Source organism: Eleginops maclovinus, chromosome 10, assembly GCF_036324505.1.
Source record: "Eleginops maclovinus isolate JMC-PN-2008 ecotype Puerto Natales chromosome 10, JC_Emac_rtc_rv5, whole genome shotgun sequence".
NCBI lineage: Eukaryota > Metazoa > Chordata > Actinopteri > Perciformes > Eleginopidae > Eleginops > Eleginops maclovinus.
In genome coordinates, this window is record NC_086358.1 from 15671979 (window position 1) to 15688772 (window position 16794).

The 16794-nt window shown below is 38.9% G+C and overlaps 1 protein-coding gene across 1 annotated transcript; it reads right to left on the reverse strand.

The window, feature by feature from the left end:
* Positions 1–122: 122 nt before the first annotated feature.
* slc16a5a (solute carrier family 16 member 5a) lies at positions 123–16440 on the reverse strand. Its single transcript, XM_063892870.1, has 5 exons — positions 16329–16440; positions 12552–13015; positions 7452–7595; positions 5930–6769; positions 123–2586 (listed from the first exon to the last, which is right to left on the reverse strand). Exons 2-5 carry the CDS (start codon positions 12910–12912, stop codon positions 2321–2323), a joined length of 1611 nt encoding a protein of 536 aa, XP_063748940.1. The 5' UTR covers positions 12913–13015; positions 16329–16440; the 3' UTR covers positions 123–2320.
* Between the last annotated feature and the right edge of the window lie 354 nt (positions 16441–16794).

The following is a 16794-nucleotide window of genomic DNA, read 5'->3' on the forward strand; positions in this document are numbered from 1 at the left end:
CCTCCAGAGGAATTTGGGATTTAGTGTCTTACTCTAGGACATATTGAAGATAAGAGCACTGACCTGAAAGGGGTGATTTGTTTTTTGAATTTGCGCAGAATAAAACACACAAAAGAGAAAACTTTAATATTCAAACATTTATTCTCCCCCACCCCCGATCATAATGTATAAATAAAGAATTAATAATAAAAGGCTTAATTTGGCCCAAAGCAATACAAACCTTGAAAAATTAAGATAAAACCTCTCATTGTAGAGAAATGTCTTTTAGTTTACTGCAATTCAGCACACCAGAAATGTTCACATCTGACAAAAAACAGTCTCACTGGCTCATTTATCAAAACATTTGTCACATTCAATCTCTGATTAGGATTTAAGGTAAAGTCAGTTACAGTGTGATAAAACTCCTCAGTTCCACTGTAAAACATTCCTCTCAAGAAAAACAAGCTAACAACATTAAATAAGTTGCTTCTATCCTCCAGCGAGGGTTCAACACTTTCATATGGTTTTAAATGCAGCAGTTCTATAAAAAGGCACTGTTCCATTAAAGATTGAAAAAGCATGTGAAACACTAAACAAACATGATTTATATCTGCTTATGCAGTACAAATTTTAATTTTTCTACATGTGACAGTATACAACAAAGAGATGTAATGATCTAAAGCAGCCCATAAATATGAGTGTAATGCTTGCTGTGTGTAATGCCTCTACAATACATAGGAGAAACACACTCCGACTTAAGATGTCAAAACACTCAAGAAAATATATTTAAGATATTACACTGTCATTTGCTATTTCCTCTTCGTGACTGATGTGGCCTACTGTAACACGTGTCAAGCTATTGCTAATAAAAGGATATATTTGGTGATGTTTCTATATTTTTCTTGTCAAAAATAGAATTATTTCGACTCAATCACACATACACTGAACTGCTGCCAGAATTCTAACTAAAGGAAGTAATGTGGAATGAACCGCTGCTAAAAATATTCCCCAAAAAATGCATGATTACTTCCAATATTTGGTTGGTAGTCAAGTTCTGTGGCCATTACAAATGACACATTTTTATACTTGTGACCTGTTTGCACCAAAGTTATGTGCTGCTTTATCTTTAAGTGTTCGACTGGTACTGTGCCAGTCTGGTTTTGGATTGCACTTAAGCCCAGGCCGTCACATATTAGGTTATCAACTAATTATACATAATGTGGCAAAGACCTTGATACTTTTTACATAATTGCTTTTTGTACAAATTATGTACATGACCTCGATATTGGCTGTTGTTTTTATATGCATTTTTTGAATAAATGGTGAATATGACGAATATGATAAAGAGCAGGTTTTTTTTCCTATTGTAACAAGATTTGGGCACTAAGCTGATGCTGCATATTTTTATTAACAGTACCCGAGAGCCATTTTTATTTTAATAATGTGCTATGTATTCAGGATAATATGTTTTTAGATCTTAATTCCAATTTCTGAATATTCTTAAGAATTAAGCATTAATAGCTCTTTTAAATGGTGAGCTTGCCTTATTGTTCTGTTATATTATCATCCAAATAAATGGTCTTGAAATTAAATAAACAATAGTGAATTGCATTTTTTTTCTGGGACAAAAGTTTGTTCAACATACAGTAAATATTTATCCTGATAGGTGATGAGGGCCTTTAGGTGGTCATAATGTTGAGGCACTGAGTGGAAAAGTATTACAATCTGGATTGTATGAGTTCTTATTGCACATTCAAGGTTCAAATCCTTAAATATATTTGCATTTAATGAAATAACTATAAATTATTTCTACACACTGCTTGTCTGTGGCAAGGTAGCTAGGACAAATATAGAATAATCACACCACATTTGACTTTTTTCTATTTATATCTATTTTTGTTTGTTGTACTGTATCATTTAACTGCAGCTAGTCAGACCTATTATATGTCTGTATGATGATCATATACTATCATCATTAAACATTCCAGCAAAAATTTAGTGATTTCTTCAACAAAGGATCCTGTATGCAACTTGGCTTGATAAAGTGAGATACCTAATGTAAGATAGATTGTGTGATCACATTGGTAAGATCAGCAGCATTTTCCGATAAATAGTACAATCACTGTAGTTGTTAAGTGCACATCTGTTCATTTTGGTATACAGGTTTAAGTGTTTAACGTTAATTATTCATCACGGTCGTCTTGACTTTTATGGCGCACCAGATGGCCGGAAAGTAAACATTGCAACATCTGCCGCACCAAGCTGGCTGGTGCAAACATCCGGAAACAATCTGCAAAGCTGATTGAGTTTGTGATGTGTGTTGGGGGGGGGGGGGCAGGGTTCAGACACTGGAGGTGTCTCCTTCAGACGAGGCCTTGTCTTTGTCTCCCTCTGTGGGCACGCTGCGGTACTGACAGCCAGGAGCTAGGTCCACAACAGGTCTTGCTGGTTCAGTTAGAGGGGATGATTGACTTTGCATCAACAACTTCCTGTCCCTTTTGTCCAGCCACCAAAATGACACGATGAGGAACAAGCCGGAAGAGGTAACCACGGTACTGCAGGCAAAGAAGACGTGGTAGTACTCGCCTGTGCTGTCAATCAGGACTCCTACAAAGACAAGAAACATCAGACATTTTATGTTTTGTCTTAACATTTATTTTAAAAAGTCATTTATATTTTATAATTTCCTCATTAGAACTGATAGAAATTCGTAATAAGGTTCCTGAAAAAGCTATACAATTCGGTAAAAATACAATAAAAATGTGATACTGTTAATTGCTTGAATTTGGATGAATTAATTAAAATTAATTGCTAAGGCAAGAGATAAATAAAAGGATAGGAAAGCAGACTGAAATACACTTATATTTAGGTAAAGAGGGTTGTGCTTTAACAACAGGATAAACAGCCAAACCCCATTTATTTTCATTTATCCTTATTCAGAGCTTTGCATATTTTTTCCTTCCTTAAATTTGAAAAAACACATTTTTTAGAAACATATTTTTGGTGCACTAAACTCTCTCGACCTTCTGATTTATTTTAATGTTTTTACTTAGTTTTTATTTCAGTAACAGCGAATCAAACAATCATAACCACAATCTTGCCTACTGATTTTTTTCTTTTCCTCAGCTGTATCTACTGTTTATGGTTAATATAGATGATTCAATCAAGTATATTTTTTTATTTTAAACTAAAGTATATATAAACTACTTCAGCTACAATGCTAACTGTTGAAGTTAAAAGTAGGAACAAAGAGATGTATAGTTCAAAAGAGAATGGGGTGTGTTTGGGAAAGTGTGTAATGCTGTGAGTGTGTATACGGAAAAGAGATACAATGACAATAGTAAGTGTATGATTCAAAACAAATATATATATATAAACGTATTAAGATCACCTCACTCGATTTATATAGCCTTAGCAGGGCTCCACCTTCAAATAAATACATATATTAAAGAGTCAAAGAGCAGAGGAGGGAGTAACTGACCTACGGTCTGTTAGTCGCTACACTGATGGTCAGCTGAACATACAAACATATAAACCGTGTTTGCAGGCAAATGTATACTTCAACAGATAAAAACAAATAAGGTTCACAACTGTGAATGATTAATGATTAACACATATTTGCATACATGAAAATGGCAAAGCTCATTCAGGAAAAGCATCGGCCTTTAAACTCAGCACCACTATAATACCCCCACATCAGGCCTGAAATTCCTTTTAACACTTTGAAAAATACATATTTTACTTAACTTTTAAGTTTTTAGCCATTCAAGTATAAAATATTTGTTTATCCTTATCATTAAATACAATTTCTATATATATATACATTTAATGTATTTTTATCAATATTTGTTTCTTATTTTTGTTTTTTTAAAGTCATTTTCCATATTATTTTGTTTTCTATTTATGCTTAAGACTATCCCTGATAATTTCCATGGGGAAAATTATTATTATTGTTTGAATTATTTTATCTTTTATTACTTGTTTGTTATTTGTCCCTGACTTTTCTCCTTTTCTTACAGAATAATATACACCAATTTAATTGCCGGAAACTTTCTATGGAATTATAAAGAATTTATGGACCAACAAAACAAAATGTTTTCCTTCTAATAAAGTATTTTTCTTTTTGGTATCCTAACCTAACCCTTTTTTCTCAGCTGTGTGAGCACCACTAGTGATCACGGGACTACATGGAAGAGCAACCCCAGTCAGATTCCCTGCATGTGTGATCGTGTTGTGACTTGTATCTGAGCAATCAGACTAACACGGAAAGCACCTGTCATCTGAGACGAGGCGGCCTCTGCCCTTTCCCCACTCTGTCGCTACTCAACTAAACCTCCACTCCCCCAGCATTAGGCACAGACTTGTTTCACAACAGATAATTTAACTGCGATCATGACAATGTTATTTACAGCAGCAGCCTCGAGCAGGAGGGGCTGACCTGTGTGTTGCTGAGTTTATTGCCATTCTCATAATCAAAAGCAAACAATGACAGCAAAGCAAATGCAGAAAAACATGCAGATCATCTGACTACATGTGTTTTGTAAGTTTAACTTCAATTTGGTATTTTTGTAGGTCTCGCAGACAGTGTGAAGCTTCATTCATTCTGAATGGATTTCCTTTGCTTTTGCATGTTTATTCATTGCGTTTAGAGCCAATATTTCTAGTTGTTTAAGGTCCAAAAGTCACAATTATTCAAAAGAAATGAAAATACTCGGTTTCAAATGATATCTGTTTAGCCTTTCAAAAACAACATGACGTTGGATATATAATATTTCAGGGTGATGCAGCATTACATTTGCAGGCTGAAATTCATTTGTAAACCTCAACAGGGACTTCACCTTGATAACCTAACACATTCTACGTTTTACAACAAAGATAAAGAGAAAACATGAACACTATGCAGCAAAAAAAAACCTGGATTATAACAGTTTATTTTTATCAGCTAACCTAGAAGTTGAAACACTTCTCCTCAGCAGAGGGGCTCAAGACATAACTGGTAATGTCATTTATTTGACCACGGCACTGCGGCACTACTTTCCTGATAAAAAGTTCAAGATTACAGTATTTAAACAGCTACTAAACGTCAGTGTGACTGCTTTGAACTTGGAAATAAACTCAGCATGAACAGTCTTAACTAGGGTAATAAATCAAGGTGAGATTTTCATAGACTTCTATACAGCCTGACTTCTTTCTGCAACCAGTGCACCGTAACTGGATTATTAAAATGAATCATCCGAAGTGTTGATGTTAAAATCAGGAAAATAGCAGAGAAAATGCCAAGAAGAGTCGGAGTAACACCAGTATTTAACATAGATGTCATACAACTGGACTGGACGCCAAAAAGAGTCGGAAAATACTAATTTTAAATATGAAATCGCTTTCTTTTTTGGTTTCATATAGGGATAGCCAGTGAGGCCAGTGATTATGAAGACAGCAACTCCCATAATGCAAAATAACTTCACAACACCTCCAAACCCCTTCCTTTGTTACTGTTTTGATTTAGAGATTCCTAACAGCATATAAGTACATATTGTTGATTAAACTCATAATACAATTTGCAAAGGAAATGGGTTTTAAAACTGCAGAGGTTGGTCAAATTGCTTGAATAAAATGTAATATGATGAATCAAAACATTCTTGATTGCTGTGTGCATCCTTTTCCAATCCAAAACAGAAAGTATATTATTTTTTGTACGCTAGCTGCAGTACATTATTAGTATGTAAGTAGGACACAGCTGTGATTTTACAGGTTTTGGGGGTTTCACCACTGCCGCCTAACCCAACCAATAAATCTTCCTTCAGAGCAGCTCTCATTAAAAAAACTGTTTCTACCAAAGACAAAAATCTGCAAGAGGCTTTTAAATCCAGCTGACGCAAATCCTATCCAGACCATCTGATTATAATGTGCCCCACATTCCCGCCTTATCTCTCCCCACCATCTCCTACTCTACCTGCTAGTGGAGGCCCGATGAGCAGCGTGATGCTCTCCATGATAGCGAGCAGGCCCAGGGCTGAGGGGAAGCGGTTCATCTCCACGATCTCCATGAGGACGGTGAACATCAGGGAGCCCACCACACTCATGGACAGCCCGTAGAAAACCACGTAGGCGAGCAGCACGGGAAAGCTGGGCCCGATGCAGCAGATAGTGTTACTGAGCCCGTTGACCAGCAACGCCAAGGAAAACACGTAAATGTGTCGTCCCTTGAACCAGGGCATGCTGAAGATGATGCCAAAGGGCGGCCGAACCACGATGTTGACCATACCCAGGATGGAAAGCAGCAGTGCAGCGCGGCCTTGTTCCATGTTGTTAGCTGTGGCGTAGGGAACCATGTAAATCAAAGGCACCACGAACCCAAGCATCATCCAGGTGATGCCGATGGCGTACACGCAGTAACGTGAGTTGTGGCATAGCTGATCAAAGGCCATGTGTTTTCTCAGAGAAGCCACAAAGAAGTTCCATATCCTCCTCATCCTCCCTTTTTCCTTTGTCACTTTCTCCACTTCAGGCAGAGGGGGTCCGTGGTTCATCAGCGGCTGGCCTCGATGCTTGGGGGGCTGCAGGGGCCTCATCACGGCTCCGCACACGCAGCAGTTCAGCAGCACAGCCCCCAGAACAAGGAAGCTGCCCCTCCAGCCCAGCTCGTAGTGGAGGTAGTTACCCAGGAAAGGAAGTGTGCAAAGTCCCAGCGCCGTGCCGGTGGAGGACATCGCGTTGGCGAACGCACGGCGACGCACAAAGTAGTGACCGAGGATCGTCACCGCTGGCTGGAAGCTGAAGCAGAAACCGAGTCCTGAAATGGACAACATCATGCATCATCATAACATCATTTTTATTGATTTACAAGGTTATGTAAAGAAAATGTACAGTAGAAATGCAGTCAGTAAAGAAAAGAAACAACAATTTGAGTGATTCTATTTTTTGCTACTTAATACTTCTACTCTCCTTTTAATCTATACAGACGACACCTTTGCACGTCGGTCTGTTCGGAGAGAAGAGTTTTTAAAATAAATTGTAATTGTAAAACTCCCTGAGCCAAATGTATAATTGTTGATATTGGGCAAAAAAATACAATTTAAGTGATAAGGTGTTTTTATGCTGGGTTCATAATGAATCAGTCCACACTACGTAATTTTTGGGTCCGATCGGGACGTGAACCGGTTCGGTTTGGTTCAAAGCCCAAGACCCTACAGACTCAGCCACTGCCGCCCTGTGGGTCAAGTTTGCCTTTGATTTATTTTCTAGCCACCTTACCAACTCTAACATACACTAGCTTAATAACATTGTCATTTCCTATACTTATTTAGACATGGAGCATCGTAAGCGCTATTTTTGTCCAGCTTTGGTCTCCACAAACTGCTAGGGACTCCGTCTCTAAATGGGAATCAGGTTAGTCTCTAAATGATATTATTTGGCGGGCAGGAAGCAAACATTTGAACGCGTCAAGATTATAAATCAGTGGACTGTTTGCTGACCTGTAATAACCCCGGCTGTGATGTAGAGCTGTTCGATGGACTGGGTGAACGAGCTGGCAGCCATTCCCAGCCCACTCAGGACGCCGCCCAACATGACTGTCACCCGGCAACCAAGTCTCTCCACCAGCACACTACAAAAGGGACCTGTGGATCAAACGTAATGCTCTTAGTTAAATGCATACCGGAGCAGAAACAGGCTTACACAGAGGCGAGGTCAGCCGGTTTCACATTAACATTGCTTGTGTTTAGCTGTAATCTGTACCAGCTGAATGGAAGCACTGAAAGCATGACTGAACACTTAATTTGTGTGAGTAGATGGGATATAGCTTAAGTATAGCAGTATAGCTGACCTATATAACTGTGTGAAAATATGATGCACTTCAAAAATACATCAGAAAGATTGATAGGGAAATGAATGAGTAATACCTATATGTATATATATTTATAGAGAGTAGAAAGAGGAAGTAACACATTGGGTTTCCTGAATTCTCAGTGCTGAGCACAGCGATGATGTACCGGTTAAAGGTTGCAACGAGGGGTGGTAAATTCAACCCATGCCTGTGTTGTTAGGCAACAGGGCTGCAAGGTATTGATGTGGATAATACCTGGACCAAACTGAGCATCTCATTGTTTTAAGACTAAGGTCAGCAAGAGCAGCCAGCAAAAATCACTATTAAAGGGATAGTGGGGACATTTTGAAGTGGGGGTTGTATGAGGTATGCTGTGTTTTACCAACAGATAGAGGTGTGCACTCCAGCAGTTGGAGAAACAGGCAGTAGAAACCTGGCTAACCAACGTACTGCTGTGGATGGAAGAACACTTTTATTTACTTCGGTAACATAATGACATCACTATATTATAGTTGGGCTACTATTGTCTAGCGCTCCAACAGATACGTGATAAGCTAAGGGACAAGACATCTCTAAGCAGTTGACCAATCACAACTGAGTTGGCCAGCTAACCAATCAGAGCAGACTGAGCTCTGGTTTCAGACAGAGGGTGAAAAGAGGTGCTGAAGCACAGGCAGTATGTTTTTGAACATTAAAGCATGCAAACATGTCACAGTAGAAGCACACAATACAAATATGAAACCTGAAAATAAACATAAAATGGTTCCTTTTGCCATATTTGAAAGATTATCAAAATTTTACCTAACCTAACCTAAGTCACACAATAAGACAAGCAAACTCTACTAAGCCTTCGATAAGAAACTCCCGTATTCTGTGAGGTAAAATTATTGTTTTATATACTGGGTCTGGTAGAGCTGAAGAAAGCAAAGATAACGTCTTTAGTTCCTCATCGGAAAAGCGGAAATCTGAAGGCAAGGTGAAGCGGAGATAATATCTTAAATATAGTATAAACTTCAACTGATATTGATTTTTAGGTGTCTTTAATATGTTTTGCTGCCGCCCCTCTCCACAGCAGTACATTTCAAAGCTTCTGTCCTGGGACTCTTTTCTGTTTCTCCAAACTGGGGGTGTGCCGACCACCATAGGTAATAGTATGGTTAATATGCTCATAGGGCTCCTAATTCCAATTATCCAAAGTAGACCTTTAATACTCTTTATCTGCTCATTTTGTGTAGGCCTACACTTGACTTTTAAATCAACTTCATTTAAGACTTGAATAAGAGCTGCTCAAACTTAATGAAACTTAATGAAAACATCAATCTTAAATTCTTGTCAGATTTCTGTCAGCTCAGGAACACCAAAGCATTCCTGTGTCCACAAACCACGAGAACTCAAGCAGGTGTCATTTTTCACACACCCACCTCTTGCAGCTCTTTATACTCCTGAATAAAAAAGTCCCTCTACTTTGCTCTGAATACAGCAGATCAAAGGATAAGACTTGTATAATTATAGATGTTACTTAAGTCTACAAAACCCATGCAAATATCAAACATCTTTCAATAGTTTCTCACGAAATTTGCAGGCCACTGGTTCTACTGAAGACAAACATCTTACAAACAGTTCCAAATTGATAATTTTCTGTTTAAATAGCCTCAGTAATTTCTGAAACAGCTATTCACTGTAGTTTTTTTTTTCAAATGTTACTCCAACAGGAGGAAATGGAGCATTTGATAGGGACCATTTCCAGCAACCAATAATCCGTCTTTCGCTACTTAAGGGAGTATTTGGGGCAGAATGATCGACATATTTGGACATAACTGAACACAACACATATGATAAGATATATCAGGCTTTGAATTGCACATATAACTTGTTTGTTTTAGTATTCTTTGTGGGTTTTGTTAACGATAAGAAAAATGTACAGTAGATGATCACCACATATATCCTGAATGTGCGATGCCTTCAGTGACCCCTTGTGAGGCCTTGGTATTCATATTTGTAATTACCAAAAAACTAGGCTAACTTTTATGCAATAGTTTTGTTGTGCAATTCATTGTGCAATGAATGTTCTGTTAATAGCTATATTTGAATAAGTCTTTTCATTATAAATGAAAAAATACTTTTAAAAGAAGGTGAAAGGAGGAATTCAGGGGTCAAAATCAACACATGTTTATGACACATTGTTGATTTGTGCCAAATAGGAGCCAAACAGATGCTTTCTGTTGAATTTGAAGAAATGGTGGGCAGAAGGTTAACACAATTCAATAGGATTGAGATTGCACAGACCATAACTGACCTTTTTGATATTGCCACATAACTTCGTATGACAAAGAAAAAGGGTGCAGGAGTCAATTACTGAGCAACACCTAGACAAACTACACTTCACTCATATATGTATGTTGACAGCAGGACAATCATATAAAAGAATCAGTGCCGTTGTGGCAGAGAGAGAAGGAAAGTTATCAAAACCATCTGATAAAATGCAGCCGTTACAATCTAAATGTCCTTCAACACGCATACAGTACAATCAAAAGATCCGTGAAAGTGATCTTCCCTTCCTAAATCATACAAAATTAATACTAATCTTTAGTTTACATTGGATGTGTTTACAGGTTAAAAGTGCTCATAGGTTTTAAAAATACTTGCACTTTAAATGTAGAGGGTTCAAATAATTTGGTAATAACTTGCATTATTTGCATCTATTCTATACCAAAATGCTTTTGAACCTAGAAAGTTTCCTGGACTCAGTTAAGTGTCAGAGAGACATTCCTTCCTGAAAGTGCATCCGAAGGGTTGGATTTTCCTGTGAAATGATCCTCTCCATGCCAAATTCCTATCTAATTCTCACTAGATTTATGAGAAACAGCATGATGTGCTGTCTGCATTATTGCAGAATTCTGCTTTTCATCTAATCTACATTTGGCTTCACACACAGACGAAACCAAGATGTTGCCAAAAATAAATAAGCATTGACCTTTATCTTCTATATTGACTTTTTTTTGCCCCCACACGGCTGACACTTCTTCCTGTTTTTGTGGGTTACATAATACTCATTACAATGCGTCATTGAGGAAGGAAGTTAACATTAGTGACTGCAGAGATAGAGCACTGTGCACCACACGGAGAACTACTGCACTGACAAAAAGAATAGTAGTCTACGAATAAACATATGTGTCAGTACAACACCAGCTTTTAATATTCTGAGTTGGATTTTTATATGAGTTCCTTTTCAATGCTGACAGCAGAGGCTGCAGTTCACTTTGCCTACCTACCTACAAGTGATTCATCAGAAAAAAGGAAGTGTCATATATTTTATTTTTCCTAGTGAATAAAACATGAATACTTAGCCTAACAGTATTTTGAAAACTCCAGAACATGAAATAACATTTTACATTTTGCAGAAAAAACCCTCAGTGTATTAAATTCAGCAAAGTCTCACTTCTCTTAAAAGTAACAAAGTGTCACATTGAATATTACTATTTCCTGAAACCGTGATGTGGAGCCTTTTGAAGTCCATGTGAGCTGTGGGTAATAACCAAACTTTAGTTTCTCATGGAATAATCTTCTTAAAATAAACACCAACACAGCAAGACAGTTTAAAACACACACAGAATCTCTCTTGAGTTTCACTTCTTCCCTGGACAACAACAGCAGGTAGGAGCTGAAGTTACCCCCAGGCTGCGGGGCGTTTAAGGGCAACTCAAATGTTGAATTGTCTAATATAAATGTGTGAATCATTCTCCCTGACCAACCTGTTGCCACACAGTTGCCTGTTCAGCTCTTACTGGGAGGTCAGAGCTCTGCACCTGAGCTGTCTCCACCTCACTGGTTTACCTGCCAGCTTCTGTGGCTTATCCAGAGAGGATACACAAGAACAATGTGACACCCAATAATACATTCAATTGAATTGCTCTATCTGCATCTTTTCTTAGTTAGTTTATGTGAACTCGATTCAAAACGTTTATCTACCTCAGGATGACTGAGATCTTAAAGAGGCCCTATTATGCTCATGATTCATATTTGTATTTTGTGTCTCTACTGTGACATGTCTCCATGCTTTAATGTTCAAAAAGCTCTTTATTTTTCTCATACTGTCTGTGCTGCAGCACCTCTTTTCACCCTCTGTCGGAAACCAGAGCCCAGTCTGCTCTGATTGGTTAGCTTGCCGGCTCTGTTGTGATGTCAACCGCTTAGAGATGCCCAACCCCTTAGCCTATCATATACATTGTGTTGGAGCACTAGCTAAAACCAGAGCAAGTTTTAAATAGCGATGTCACTAGGTTACAGAAGTAAACAAACAAGTCCAATGGAGGTGTTTCAGGCTGGGGGGGGCGGAGTGTGTGGGAATAAACTCCTTCTGGAAGGAACATTGGGATTTTAGCCTTTGCAGACCCTTTACATGCTCAAAAACCTATAGAACACACTACGGAAAGGGACAAACCCAAAAGCAAAATAGGGCCCCTTTAATATAAATGAGTTGAAAGCCTTTAAGGCACCAAGATATGTTAAAGAGCCTTTAGTCTTCTTGTAGTTGATTTAATAAAACTATAGCCACCCCTAACCGTCCCCAAAAATATCAACAACAAAAAAATAAAGAGCTAAAAACCATGGCTCAGAAATCAAGATCTGAAGTGAGCCATGAATTTGAGGAATTGTTAACTGCCAGCATACTGGAATAAAGGTAACACATTACTGAAAAGAGGAACTAACTAAACAGAGCCCAGTCTATTTCCTGGTCTGCCAGCTTTACCTCCTGCGTGAAGCACTGACGTCATGATGGAAGGCACCCAGGAGGTCTCGCTGTTGGAGGCGTGGAACTCATTCTGCAGGTCGGTGTAGAAGATTCCCACGCAGGAGGGGAAGGCCAGAGTCAGAGACAGGACTATGATGGTGGCAGCCAGCACCACCCACCCCCAGCCGCCATCTGGAGCTATGACTGTTCCTGGCACAGCCACAGAGCCGCCGCTTTCGCCTCTTTGCCCTCCCTCCTCAGATTCACACTGGTTGACCTCTTGAACTTTCTCGATGCCGTTTGACTGCTCGAGGTCTCCGGAGGCCTGAGAGTGGAGGCAGCCATCCCTCGTCTCACCGATTCCATTTCCCTGAGTCATTTTCTGCTCAGCAGTTCACGAGGGGCTCCTGTGTTAGCTCTGCAGGGTGTGTGATTACCTTTCCTGCCCATGTCACTGTGACTGCTGCGACCTTCAGGGACACCTACGATGACAAAGCAAACAATCCATCAGGTTGTGCAGAGAAGCTGAAGAGGTGGGAGGTTCTTATGGACGGGGTGTAAATCAAGTTTCATTACAATAGCTTATTATATTGATTCTTTGGAAATGTTTGCTGATATTACTGAGATAGGATTGAGATTAAATTCAGGGCCCTTTGGTCCATATAAGAAGATAAGATATGATACGCCTATTTAACACAATTAAATACGATAATAAAATTTCAAGCAAGCATGATTCAACAACTTCATTACTGGCCTCTGTAGGGACAAGGTTCGCTTAGAGGGAATTGAAGATTGGCTCTTAGGTAAAACTTGACTGTTACTTATAGGGGAAATATGTAATTCTTTAGATAATCAACAATAAACAATACGATATCAGATGTAAACATTTCTTTCCTTTTTTTTTTTTTGCAATGCAGCGCTGTAAAACGGTCTTCTGAAGCAGTTTTTCTTTTATGTAATGAAATGACAAGGTCTGACAGCAAATTGCAGAAGAAGCATTTTGAAAAAATTGCAAATGATTTGGGAATCTTACAAAAGTGACCACGAAAAAAACTGAAACATAACCAAAATATTGAGCATCTTTAATATTGTAACACAGGGTTTGGAAATTTTAACACACAATGTTCCATTCTTAACAGCAGAGCTTCAAGGCTACAAACACACAAGTGAATGGAGAGAGGCAGATTATAGTGAATAGTGCCTTTACACCACATGTCAACATTCCCTAATACACACACTGATTTGCCGTACCGCTTATCATAATCTAATACTCATTCACACACACTCACGCACCAATGGCACAGCCTGCGGGAGCAAATTAGGGGTTCAGTATCTTGCCTAAGTGGGCTTGCAATTAGGTAGCGCCATTCAAACACTCTCTCACACACAAACGATGGCACAGGATTCATTGATAAGCAGACTAGAGAAACCCTGGATCAAACAGCCATTCTTCGGATTAGTGAACAAAGGACAATGACTGCATGTTCATTATTAATTAAGCAATAATGGTGCTGGGAAACCCAGCAGAAATGTGCTTAAATCTTCTGGTGCCCAAGTTTTGTACAGTAATCTAATAAACAAAGGCGAGCTAACATGAAAGCAATGACCTTGTATTCGCTTTGATCCTGAGCTGACAGATGATGCACTTTGTTACGCTGCTAAAGTGTATACATAAACTTCAGTAACTCCGAAACAACCCTATGATTTCTAAGTGCTCTAGTTTTATCAGCAAAACTCAACACCTTGATGTGTAAAAATCAGTTAAGAAAGGAGAGGTCTGCAGGGTTAAATAGTGGATGCAGAGGGCATCTGGCTAGCATGAGACTAGCATGCACTTATGAAAACCCTTGTGAATGAATGGGCCTCTGTGCAAATGCTCCAGTAGAATTTCCCCTGGAGACTCTTCATATTATTTCCAGATGTACTGACGGCTGAGCAGAGCAACATCCCCTCAGGTTATGTTGTTGTGAGAATACAATTAATAGCTAATGTTACTGTGCTCTGTACTGTCTATTCAAATATTTTAAATACATGTATTTAGACTATTTCACATATGCTGTAGCTCAATGTTCATAACACAAATGCACAAAAAAAGGGAAAACTACTTGTAGGTAAACAAAAACACTAAATCGCATGCTCACAAAATACAGATAAACATATCACAATAACTTGAAGTGCTTATCAGCCTGCACACAGATTAATTGAATCAATTGCAACACATTTTTGCAAAAACAAAGCATTGCAACATAATGCAGGTTTAAATCACTCATAACTCACAAGAAAATACTTTAATTACTTTCAAAAAAGTGCCATATATTGTCAGTGTTGGGCAGGTCGTATTTCAAAAGTGTGGTTTATTGTTATAAACATACAGGGCTGAGCGATCTTGCTTATAGCTCATTTCATATCTCCATAACGCTATAAAGCATGATCTCTGGTAAGTCAATAAAGAAATCGATAATTTCAAATAATCATGTGGTATAAGTCTGTCTTTGTGTACTTCTTAGTGGATTGAATACTTGACAAGAGAAGAGACAAAACAATGAATAAACATTATGCTCTACCAATATTGTGCAGAGAGAAGCCTGTCCTGTGTATTCTGGGGTAATGGAGCTTAAAGGGTGGAGAAGCTTGTCACAGGAAGGATGCACGTTGGAGTTCCAGTTACTTAATCGCATTAAACTGTGGTATTGTTAATTGTGATGGAAAACATTTCCTGTAGTGTAAAGTTAGACTTTGCACTACATTATCTTCATTAAGCGACAGAAAATAATGTATATTCCATCACAAAAATGTAAGGAATTCTAAGTTATTTCCAATCGCACATGTGTCCTTGGTTTGTGTAAAGTTAGGATGACCAATAGTTTAATATTTACTCTACAAACATGGAAGTGGTCTGGTCCCATCTAACTCTTGGCAAGGAAGCAAATATGCAGGTTTACCCAATTTAATTTCCTTCAGGAAACTAAGTCTACTTTTTGAGAAACAAGTAAAAAAAATCCCCAGATGGTAAGAAGAAGCTTTTATATACGTTCAGAACAGTATTGCTAAAACACCATATAGGCCAGAAACAAATTGCAGGAATGTTTTGCCAGTATGACTCTCTGGCGCCTTCCCTTCATATTCCTCTTCCTGAGTGTGTAAGGATCAGTGAGGGGGGGTTGGCAGACCTCACATATCTCTGCAATCTGATACACCGAGCCATGTTTTTACTGTCTCACCTCCATCTCCCTTTCCTGCAGCGTTGTGTCCTCATGCAATTAAAAACAAAATGTCCCTACAGGTGTTTGTAGAGAGAAAATAGTGGGTTTTCTCTAGATAAATAAAAATGATGCTCAACAGATGATCCTTCCTGTGGGATAGCCCATGGAGAGATGTGAGCGCTGCGTAAGAGTCGCCTGTTTAACATGTCATAAAGTGGAATTTGTTGACTTGCACAAGGCAGCGGAAACTCGACATTATCCACATTAAACATGACTTATTTTCATATTTTAAACTGAATTAACGCGCATTTTTTTCACACATCCACCCACGTGGCAACTCGCAATGATTTCGTGTTGTTTGTGGATGAAAAGATGCACAAAAACAGGGTGCAGACTCCATTACATCCCTGTCACATCAAATCATCTTCTCTCTTCACGAGTCGTGCTTCCAAAGAGGAGGTATTACCACAGCTTCTGTTTCCCAAGTGTGTATCAGCCTAAACATCACTGGGTCAGCACTTCGGAGTCAAGAGAAAGCGAATTTACCCGTCAATGTCTTCCGAGAATTGAAAAACAAATGCTGAAACATCACCTTTGTTTATTTTTGGTTGTGGTCGTCCAGCTTGCCGTCGGTCCTACACACACAGACGCAGTCGCTCCTCGATGACTGACGGTGCACTTCCATGGGGCAGGACCACTGACACATATGGGAGTGCTCGTACTCGTCGTGAAGCTCCAGCAGCGTCAGCCTGCTCGCGGTGGGAGGAGACTAACGTGGCCGCGCAGGGAGGGTCGGTGGCGGCCGCTGCGCAGGCCCCAGCCCTGGATAGGTGTGGTCCCACTGAAGGCCTGTGTGGTTAACAGCAGTAGCTCTACTGAAATACTTGAATATTTCTATTATTTATTACTTAGAAATGGTGCAGTGTACCAAGTAGCCTACTGTTTACAAAAATGTGTAGCCCACTTTATTTGAATTTGGCTACTTTATACTCAACACATATAACAATCAACATATAAATTAAGATATGACTTATTCATTGGTCGACCAACAGAAAAAG

Excerpts from the sequence above, each read along its gene's own strand:
- slc16a5a (XM_063892870.1), bottom strand. The coding sequence starts at position 12,912 with ATGACTCAGGGAAATGGAATCGGTGAGACGAGGGATGGCTGCCTCCAC. Across the intron at positions 6,770-7,451 it reads CACAGCCGGGGTTATTACAG|GACTCGGTTTCTGCTTCAGC; the intron begins GTCAGCAAACAG and ends TGTCCATTTCAG. Across the intron at positions 2,587-5,929 it reads CATCGGGCCTCCACTAGCAG|GAGTCCTGATTGACAGCACA; the intron begins GTAGAGTAGGAG and ends TTGTCTTTGTAG.